Here is an 11,508-nt window from a genome sequence, read left to right on the forward strand (position 1 = left end):
AATATTTTTAATTTTTATTTTTTTTTGTGTTCACGCATTTGAAGTCGGTTTTATTTTTTTAAAAAGGTAATTGGAATTTGCATACAGTGACGTCATAACTTTCTTTGCCAACAAAATCCACGGGAAAGGTGCGTTTTGTCAATCAACTACACTACAAATAGGAAAGTATTATTAGAAAGAAGACTTTCAAAACTAATGCGCATGATCCGAGCCTGTGGTCTAACTAAGGGGTGGAATATGGAAACCACTTAACAGTTGGAGTGAAAGATACATTCCATCACTACAGCACATAAAACAGATTTACTGTGTCCTCCTATCCTATCCTATCTATGATACCATAGAATTTCTCAGAATCACACAACATTCTCATCTCTAGTAAACAAAATACAACAAACCTGCAACCTCTGGAAGTTATACCCCGTCCGCCAGTCCCAGCAGTACATCGTCCCGTTGTCCCCTCCACTGACCAACACACCCTCGGGATTCACAGCCATACAGTTAACGATCGCGTTGTGTCCGGACAAGTTCTGGATGAACTTGCCCTCCGGACACTTCCACTGCTTGATGTTGTCCGGGGAAGCGGACGCGAACGTGTATAACGACGGGTGGATGACCACGGAGCGGACGGATTTCTTATGGTTGGTCAGTGTGCACATGGATTTGCCGGCGGCGAGGTCCCATAGACGGATGGTTGAGTCGTGGGAGCCGGTTATGATCTGGAAATTAGAAAGATATTATGCCACTTTAAGTTTACTTTTTGGTAAGAGAAACTTATCATTACTTGAAGCAGGTCGCTCAATTCATTTGCTTGGGCCTGTGCTCTTACAGCCTGATATTTAGTGTTTAAAACCACATGAAGAAAAAAAGCAGCGTTCTGGAGGTCTTTGTCCAGCAGTGGACGTCATTCGAACCACTGCAGATTTGAAATTCCAAACTCCCCAATGACTAGGCAGAATAATCTCTGACCTTAGCCTTTTTTATGTTATGATCATAGCCTGTTTCTGCTGGAATCCAGCAGCTGGATTATTTTTTATGCTATGTTAAGGTCAATCATCCAGTCCGGCCAGCGTGTGGACATTGACCTTACTGATACTGGCATGTCCTCTAAAGCCATAAAGAAAGGAAAAAAAAGACGGTTCTGGAACAGCTTCACATTTCAAATAAGAAATCCACAAGACTAATGACTAGGCTGTATGGTTTCTGATCTTAGCCTTTTTAATGATTCTGGCCAGTTATTGCTGGAAACAAAAACAAAAAAACTCTTCATCTCATTACCTGCGGCTCGGACGCCTGGTACGCAACCGAAACGACGGTATACTATGACTAGGCTGTATGGTTTCTGATCTTAAGTCTTTTTCATGATACTGTCCAGTTACTGCTGGAAAAAAACTCATCGCATTACCTGCGGCTCGGCCGCCTGGCACGCAACAGAGGCCACAGTATTCGTGTGTCCGGCCAGCGTGTGGACATTAGCCTTACTAACACCGGCACGTCTTCTATAGCCATAAAGAAGGGGAAAAATGACAGTTCTGGAACAGCTGCTGATTTGAAATTAGAAACCCACCAATCTAATGACTAGGCTGTATGGTTTCTGATCTTAGCCTTTTTTTACGATACTGGCCAGTTACTGCTGAAAAAAAAACTCATCCCATTACCTGCGGCTCGGCCGCCTGGCACGCAACCGAAACGACGGTATTCAATAGAATACCGTCGTTCGTTTCGGTTGCGTCCATACATACAGCCTAGTAATAACTAGGCTGTATGTTTTCTGATCTTAGCCTTTTTTATTATCCTGGCTAGTTACTGCTGGAAAAAAAAAAACATCCGCTTACCTGTGGCTCGGCCGCCTGGCACGCAACAGAGGCCACGGTATTCGTGTGTCCGGCCAGCGTGTGGACATTGGCCTTACTGCGCATGTCCCAGACGCGCGCCGTTGCGTCCCGTCCCGCCGATACGAGCACGTCGATGCTCGGGTGAAGCGCGAGCGTATACACGGCTGACAGGTGCCCGTGGTAGTGCCGGATCACCTGCGAATATACTCGTATTAGAAGATACGATGGAGGTTGCAGTGAAAGATCGAGGTAAATACTCCTTGCTAATAAAAGTGACACAAGCTCTCTTCAAGCTGCAGATCCTGGCTACACAGCAGTTGCAGCAGTGAGAACGAGAAGTGGGAATAGTTACACACTTGTTGAACACTTGTTTATAGGGACGTTTTTGTTGGAAATTACATTTTAAACTACTGTTCAACGCTTGTAACGTTTTATTAGTAAGAGGGTTTGTTTTCGCATTGAGTTAAATACTGTGAAAGTCTATTTTCGGTTGCGTTCTTAGAATTCGTAACATCATTCGTATGTATGTAATAGTGAATATTGTGCATCGAAACACAATTGAGGTTCCATCTCTACAAGATCTAGGTCAACAGGTTATTTACATTGAATATAATTCTGCGAAAACCAAATCAATATCTGTCTGAATGCGTTCCTGGAATTCGCAAATGCGCGCTGCATGTGAGGAAGAGAAGAACTTGGTCGGATTAGCTAATACCATGGTGCGTGGGAAAGGGACAGCCGCTCAGCCGGGTTCGCAAAAACCGCAGCGCGTGGGAAAGGGACAACCTATTGAGCGGATTCGCAGACTCAGCAGCGTGGGTAAAAGAGACAACTACTCACCTGACCTTGTCCTATTTTAGGTTTATCTCGTTTCACTAGAATTTAAAACCAATTTTGGTACTAATTCATTGTATTGCGAAACTTTCGTTTATTAAATACTGGAACTACGTTTAGACATCCTTTTTGGAGTGTTTACAGGGCATATTCATCGACGCATCACGATTTGCCTGGCTGCCCGGGCATATTCCGTTTCAGCCAAATAACATCCACTGCTGGACAAAGGCCTCCCCCAAGGTTTTCCATAATGAACGGTCCTGCGCTGCCCGCATCCAGGCTCTTCCCGCCCGGGCATATTACGATGTGGCCAATCCAATGATCGGCCCACGACGTGCAAGTTTTCACGCGGTCGAACGATGTAGTCAAAAAGTATCTTGTTATTTTACAATCTTACCTTATTATATTCCAAGTCCCAGCATTTAACTTGTCTGTCTTCTCCACAACTGAAAAGATATGGGTGTCTTGAAGATACTTCTAACCCTGCAAAAGAACAAAGCAGTTATTCAGACTATCAGCTTGTTTATTTAATAAAAATCAATTATAACAAAAAATACATACCTCTGACTGTGCTAACATGTCCTGTAAGTGACACCTTTAGTTTTCCACTAGCTAAGTCCCAAATTTTTATTACTCTGTCAGCAGCACCTAGAAAAAAGAAATTAAAATGTTTTATTCTGTCAAGCAGTTTTAAAAAGAGTTATTGCATGTAAAGCCAATATTTTGTGCAATACTGAGAAAAAAATCTACTGATTGGTGGACTTTTAACTCTTATTTAAACTGTGTAGTTTATGGAATAGTTAAATTATCTTAAAAATGAAATAATTTTTGAAAAACTACACTATTGAATAATGCTATTGTTCAATACAGGTAAAAAAGTCTTTGATACAAACAAAGTTAATTTTTTCTATGAATAATTTCATCATCTCAGTATCACTTCTATTATTTGTAATCTTTGTTTAATACAAAGCTATTGAAATTCCCTAGTCACCTTATCCAACACTTACCGGTAGCGAACCACTCGTTCCCCGGCTCAACTGCCACACATCTCACCCATCCTAAATGCCCGGATATGACCCTGAACAGTTTCCAGGGCGCGTGCCACTTAGGCTTGGGCATGGCGGGCGCCTTCCGAGGCAGAGCCGTGAGGGCACCCGCCGGAGGAGCAGGCGATGGTGCTGGGCCAGTATAGGGAAGCATGGCTGTCTCTGAGCCGAGCGCTGCTGATTCTGCCATCTCTGGAACGGTTGGAATTTAATTTAATAATGTGTTTTTGGCTGATGAATAGCATTTTAGTGATGGTGAATGATGAAATCATAAAAAAGTCTTCCATTGATTTTTTATGTCTTAGATATTGGATAGTATCTTTAAAATTGTTTCCTAGTGGCATTTCAATGAATGCTGTTGCAATGTGGCAATTTTAAGTGACTTCTTTTTTGTAACATAATTTAGAATGTTAATTGTTAATTTATTTTAACTTCAAAAATGAGATATTCTTAATCATAATGTTATAATCTCATTTGCCAATATTAAATTGAATGATTTTTATTTTCAATCACAAAAAACTTTAACAATAAGACATAGAACAGCGATTGATAACTTAAAGAGCTTCAATCTAGTATGTGAACAAATGTGACATACCTGTCATGTCGTGTGGAGTCTCCGGCCGGCTCATGGCCTCCTGCTGCTTGACAGCTTGTGCCTGCTGCACAGTTGCCAGCACTTGTCCATAACTGTCCCTTGCTTTTACTGTCTTCAGTATCTTTTCTCTGAAACAAGACCCATTATATTTATACTAATGTTTTATTTGATGATTAGTCGTAGGTACTATTAGGGAGTGCTTTGCTATATAAATTAATACCACGTATTAGGAATGCATTTGTATGGCAAAATACCATTGCATGTTTTAGAATGATTCATATTTTGAAATGATTGACAATCATGAGCAAAACCGATTTCACAATGGGCGCTAGAAATGAAAAAATAATTCAGTGTTTATTGATGAAGTAATATGAGTCTAAAATAATTATCATAAACCAATCATAAACCAACAAAATAGATGATGTGTCGGAGGTTAGTTTTGACGAGATTTTGTTTAAGCGTCATGAGGAAATATGATGAATTAAGTCACTCGTGAGTGTATTATTACAACACAGATACTTACGCTTTTTCGTCTATAGGCGGTAGAAGTCCCTGGTTTGATAGGAACATGTCGTGAGACCTCTTCAAAGATCTGAACACCAAGGTGTGAACTGAATGCTTGATTACATCGTCCGCCATGGTCTTATACTTTTGTGAACGGTTTCAAATATCAATTAATTATCTACTTAATATCACTAGCAATATTATAGTTACTTTACTTTATTTAAATAACATTATTTTAAAGAAATTCAACACAAACACGATTATTCAAGGAGGGTTAGCGTTACTTCTGTCAATGTCAAAACAAAATGAATGACATTGGCCAATGGCCACAGTCTACAAAGAATAGTCGTTCAGAAATCGAAAACTTCAAATAATATCAGTGATGAAAGAGCACCAGTGGGTCTAGCTAGACAAATTGCACATTGTAATCGCAAACCAGTTGAAAAGTGGTCGAAAAGCAATTTTTTTATGTAGTTCGATTTTCGATTCGATCAAAAAGTGCATTTTGTTTAGGAGGGCAGGCTTATATTAGTAGTGTAATTAATTATTATTCCTAAATATTACGATTTTCCATTAAAGAAGAATAACAGTGCTGTTGGAACAATAAACCTTGATTGCGACGATGATCGACCGAGCGTGTATAGAAATACGCGTGTGCTCACAGGCGCGTGGCGGCCCTGACTGATTTGCAACTTGAAGTTGTCGCGCGCTGTAGGTAATTATCTCGGCCGGCATAGGCGAGTGACGGAGGCCTTTTTTTTTTTTTTTTGCAGGTCTTTCGCTAACTCTTCCCTTGGATACGTTGGTCCGGGAGCGACTGCGGGTAATGGGAGTCAGATCCCCGGATAGAACCGAGGCAGTCTCGACCATTACCTTTGCCGATGTCACATCCGAGTGAGTCTCAGTTTGGGAGTCACCTACTGGAGCGGGAGTCGCACCGCGGATTGGTCCCGCGGCTGTCTCGACCGCCTTTTTGGTGACTGTGTCCTTTACGGTCTTAGCTGCGAACATGTTTCGCAGCCGGCTGTCAAAATCAGTTCGTACTGCTGTACATTGCTTCGGCTTAGTCGCCGGTGAAGACACAAGGCACTGCGCGGCCCCCCCAGATACGTGGGCCGTGACCGCCGTGGCGGCAGAGGATTCTCCGGCATTGCCGGTACCTCCCTGGGGTAGTTTATTTTCCATCGTGCTCATGTCATAATAACTGCTTTCGGGCGCAGCTGCCCCACCCTCTCTCCACGACGGGGTAGCACCTAGAGACCCTCTAGGTATTCATCCCATCGGCCCCCGCCGAACCTTGGGATTAGGGGGATTTTTAAGATGTTCCCAGCATCGCGGCCCGGACAGATGTCCCGACGGCCCCCGGCCCACTCCGTTGTGGGTTACGGGTCGCCCGACAGGCCCGCCGAATTGACGCAACCTGCCGCGCAGGTGAGAAGTCAGCCGCCCGCGTGAAGAGATCACACGGACGTTGCCCGGGGTGCACCACGTGGAGGTCCCTCACCATTGCACCCCGAGTGACGGAGGCCTGGTCAAACTGACACAAGTACCTACGTAAATAGAAGTACCCACAGATCACGTAATAATAGAAGTACCCACATTTTTAAATTGATGAAAGATGTTTTTTTAATAGTTAATTGCGTTGTCCATAGATCCCGGCGACGACACTAGCCAAACTGGATCTGGCTCTGGGAGGCAGAGCAGACTATCTTTTCTACCAGGTGAGTCCAAAATTCCAAATGCAATCATAAAATTGACTTTGATACACTGAATCTTGAAATGTTGTACCTCATCATCACTACTGATTTCTGTTGCATGTTTTTATGATTCTAATCTAAACTTTAGTTTAAGTATTTTAGTTTTAAAATGCCACATAGCTTGACGTGTAGTCGTCTGTATGTAGATTAATATTACAGTAGGATAAGATAGTTACCTAATTAGGAAACCTGTTGGGAAAGTTTCTTCTACGATATTGAACATTAATTATTAATTGCGTTTTTAGAAACTGGGGAAGATGAAAGCCTATCTGTATCCAGTCCTGGGCGACGGAGCATCGTCGCCAGGCAACCAGGTGAGCCCTGTAACTAACCTAACCAATAACTAACTATATCATAAACACCTACCTCACCATCAGGTCACTTAGTCTCCACTGCAGGAACACAAATACGATTCTATATTTTACTCGTGGCAAATGGGGGATAAGTCTTCACCCCATGAGGAATTTTGCCCTGTCCTTATTAGGAGGGTAGGCAAAATTCCTTATTATTGGTCGAAGATATAAAAAATAATGAAGAGGCTTCTTTTAACCCATTGAAAGTAATATATTAATTGATTGCGTTGTCCGTAGATCTTAATGATGATCTAAGCCAACCTGGAACCAGCTCTGCGAGGCAGAGTATCTCCTGGCAACCAGGTGAGCCCAATTTAAACCCATAACTAACTATAATGGAAAAGTTACAGTAAGCGCGAACTTAATCGAATCAGGTTAAACACGTAATTCAATATCACACCATAACAACATGGACATTGAACACTCAATCTCTAAATATACTAATTAATTGCGTTCTCCGTAGATCCCAGGGATGATCTAAGCCAACCTGGACCCAGCACTGGGAAGCAGAGTATCTCCTGGCAACCAGGTGAGCTCAAACCCAATAAGTAATAATGGCGCAGTTACAGCATGCGCGAACTTGATCGAATCGAATGAGATGGTGTAATAAACACGTAATTCAATATCACACGATTGACATAAACATTGAACACTAAATCTCGGAATATAATAATAAAAGTTATTAATTATTCCGTTGTCCGTAGATCCCGAGGATGATTTAAACCAACCTGGACCCAGCACTGGGAAGCAGAGTATCTCCTGGCAACCAGGTGAGCCCAATATAAACCCAATAAGTAACTAACTAAGTAATGGCGCAGTTATAGTATGCGCGAACTTGATCGAATCAGATGGTGTAAACACGTAATTCAATATGAACATTGAACACTCTATCTTGAAGTATACAGGGTGGAAACGATAAGTGATCTCACTCGATTATTTCTAAACTATACAAGATATCAATAAACTAGTTACTGGTCCTGAAAGTGCTTCATGAACTCTATCAAACGGTATTAATAATAGGTTACAGAATAAACTGGATCTATCCGAAAATTCAATGTTTTCAGTTTCCATTCATTTAGTAAAGTCACATTATTTTAAAAACTACACATGATATCGTAAAACTGATTACTGATTCTAAAAGTGCATCACAAGCTCTATCCAATGGTATCAATAATAGGTTACAGAATAAACTGGATCTATCCAAAAATTCAATGTTTCTTTCTTCCATACATTTAGTACAACCACAGTCATGACACTCATCTCTTGACAATATTATAGCAAGTAAAGCCTAAAACCAATGTTTTCCATGAATAATTTTAAATAAGAATACAATTTACGAGTTTATTTTAAGAGTTTATTATTAAATAGAAAAATTACACTTCTAATATTGTGTGGCTGGCATACATTTAGTATGGAAGCTGGAAACATTGAATTTTCAGATAGATCCAGTTTATGCTGTACCCAATTATTGGTACCGTTTGAAAGAGCTCATGAAGCACTTTCAGGATCAGTTACCACTTTTTCAATATCTTGTATAGTTTAGAAATAATCGAGTGAGATCACTTAACGTTTCCACCCTGTATTATTTATTTATTTTATTTACTGTAGTCTATTAATTTTATCATTTTATGTTTGTATTATTGAAAGTTATTTATTAATTGCTTTGTCCGTAGATCCCGTGGTTGATCTAAGCCAACCTGGACCCAGCACTGGGAAGCAGAGTATCTCCTGGCAACCAGGTGACCCAATAACTAACTAAGTAATAATGGCGCAGTAACTTAATTAATTAAAGTAATAATTGAAAGTTATTTATTTATTAATTACGTTGTCAGTAGATACCAAAGACGATGCTAGCCAACCAGGAACCAGCTCTGAGAAGCAGAACGGCGTCACCAAGAAGCCAGGTGAGCCTAAACCAAATAACTAACTATGACATGAACATTGAACACTTAAAATTTCGAAATATACGTACCCGATCATCAGGTAATTTACGCCCGTATTCACAAACGATACTTGTTTAAGTGAAGCAGCAAACCGGACGCACAGTTTAAATAGAGCTCTGTGATTGTTCTGTGCGTCCACGCGCACTGTGAGACCTCGTGGTACTTAATGTTTGTGAATACGGGCGTTAGTCTCCACTAAATGAGGATGTCTCTCTTTTTAATTTACTTGTGGCAAATGGGGGATTTTACCTATAATACGGAATTCGTCTACCGTCCTATTACGGGCCTTGTTGGATGCTAAAAAATAGAAGAGTAGAGGCTTCTTTTAAGTACTTACTTGAAAGTTATTTATTCATTAACTACATTGTCCGTAGATCCCAGAAACGTTGCTATCAAGCCAGGACCCAGCCATCGGCGGCAGAGCAGCATCAACCCCTGGCAACCAGGTGAGCACCAACGAAATTATAGCTAACTTTTTGGGTAACACTGAAACTCGAAATAATATACCTCATCTGCAGGTAATAGTCACCACTGCAGGAGTATCATGACACTCTCTAATTAACTTATAATAGCAAATGGGGGCTGAAAATATAAAAATAGGATAGGAGGCTGCTTTAGAGATATTGATACTTAGTTATTTAATTAATTAATCTTTCTTTCTTTAGAGATATTGAAATTTAATTTATTTAATTGCGTTGTCCGTAGGTCCCAGAGGCGATGCGATTCAAGCTGGACCCAGCCGTGGGCAGGAAAACGGCGTCTCTAAACAGCCAGGTGAGCCCAGATGTAATCAAAATATACCTTACATTGGAATTTATAGTCAAATTCAATCCACCACGCTTCTATTGAAATTTTTATCCTGTCACTTCAGCCTACTTGAAAAGGATTTTCAGGTATGGTAGGAAATTGGGAGTAGATAGGTAGGTACTATCCGTTTGTCGTAGTTTTAAGTACGTATCTGCTGTATTTGAATCGAGGGAGACTGTATTCAATAATTGCTTCTATAAATGTAGAGGTGCGCCGCAGGACCGGTCTTTGTGGAAAACCTTGGGGGAGGCCTTTGTCCAGCAGTGGAAGTCTTTCGGCTGCAACGAACTTACGAATGTAGAGTTTATTGGTTGATGTTAAAACTAAGGTATAAAAATATAGATAGTCCAGTCATTATAGTAAGTTCACCTCGGAATTCGAGATACCCAGCTGTAAGTCTGTAAATAAGTGTATATTGACACCCTAAAAGTTGTCTCAAAACCTACATATCGATACCTCTGGGCTCAAAGGTCGTAAAGGACAAAGTACGACTTTTCAGGAGAAGCAAAAAACGATTTTTTATTTTTTTATTCGACAGTAACTTTTTTGTTTTTCGAGCTATTTAAATATGACCTAAGAAGAAAGTGCTTAGAATTCACAGCATTTTCCGAAGAGGTATTGAAAAATTGGACTAGAGCTGTATTTACTGAGATAGATTTCCTTTACGCCCTCAAAATTACATTAAAAAGACCTTTACGCCCCTCAAATATTCGTCCTAGGCAAGTTGCTCAGGTCGTAAGTCTATTTTTATTTTACAAAACTACAAAACCAAGGTAATAAATGACAATTTACATAGTTTTATAGGTTTTCATAGGTCGTAAACGGAACATCCATGTAAGGTATTATGCAAGGAAAAATTGATAATTTAGCTTAAATATTTAAAGTTTTATGGTATTTGATATGTAATATACCATTTCTTCACATATTTAAATGAATTATGTTTGTTTTTAATGAAATAAAATGATTTTTCGTAGCTTCATAATTTAATGCACACAATTTTAGAAGCTATTTAAGCAGAAGTTTTGATATCTTCGAACTGGAAGATACCATTTCCGATATAAGAGCGAATTTAGAAAATAAATATTATGACGCTTTTAAATAAAACTTCTTAAATGTCTACTTTTTACGAAAAGCCGAAACCAATTAATTCCATAGGGCAGTCTGTGAACCAGTTGACCTTATGATAATGCAGATAGGATAGAATTATTAAGGACAAAGGAAAATCAAACTAGTTATTCTAAATTCTAAATAGATTAAACATTATTATTCATAGTAGCTACAAATTATGTTATTGTACTTGGTACAAAAGTAGAAAGGTTAAGTAAGATTACAAGTAGGAAGTTTTTCATTCCAGTAAAGCACATCCACTTACTTTACTCCTACATAATACCGTTTTTAAAAGCCAATTATTTTGTAGTATAAAAATATAACTTCGAAAAAAAGTGCATTCACGCTTTTTAGTAGATTGAATTCTCAACTGACACTATGTTTCCCATGTTGTGTAAATATTTTTCCTGCTAGTTATATTTTATTAGCTGATCCAAATAACTTTAGAAACTATACTTATTTATTATAATAAAATTATTACAGTCAAAACTCAAAAGTGGTTTTGACCGAGGGCGTTAGTCAAAATTACTAGGAAATCATTAAAAACAATTATAAAATGTAGCATTTTTGTGATTTGTGCAATGTGCATACAAAATAATGACACCTTACGGCCGGTTCACACATGTCTCCGTTTTACTGTTCCGTTTTATGTTATTGTACTTGACGAAAAAAAAACGAAACAGTAAAACGGAGACATGCGTGAACCGGCCGTTGAGGTACTACAGTAAGA

The 11,508-nt window shown here is 39.6% G+C and overlaps 1 protein-coding gene and 1 long non-coding RNA gene across 2 annotated transcripts; one reads left to right on the top strand and one right to left on the bottom strand.

Moving 5' to 3' along the window:
• Positions 1-395: 395 nt before the first annotated feature.
• Positions 396-5,094, bottom strand: LOC114356553 (pleiotropic regulator 1-like; the record flags this gene model as incomplete). The annotated part of the gene is made up of 7 exons (XM_028309763.1): positions 4,831-5,094; positions 4,308-4,435; positions 3,674-3,904; positions 3,228-3,314; positions 3,064-3,149; positions 1,833-2,027; positions 396-716 (listed from the first exon to the last, which is right to left on the bottom strand). Coding segments are annotated over exons 1-7 (1,164 nt in total), but the record flags the coding sequence as incomplete, so codon positions are not given.
• Positions 5,095-8,601: 3,507 nt separating this feature from the next.
• Positions 8,602-9,312, top strand: LOC114356547 (uncharacterized). Its single transcript, XR_003656227.1, has 3 exons — positions 8,602-8,660; positions 8,757-8,825; positions 9,239-9,312. It is a non-coding gene; the product is annotated as an uncharacterized LOC114356547 (long non-coding RNA).
• The last annotated feature ends 2,196 nt before the right edge of the window (positions 9,313-11,508 follow it).

Source organism: Ostrinia furnacalis, unplaced genomic scaffold, assembly GCF_004193835.3.
Source record: "Ostrinia furnacalis isolate ACB-3 unplaced genomic scaffold, ASM419383v2 OfSCF0214, whole genome shotgun sequence".
Lineage (NCBI taxonomy): Eukaryota > Metazoa > Arthropoda > Insecta > Lepidoptera > Crambidae > Ostrinia > Ostrinia furnacalis.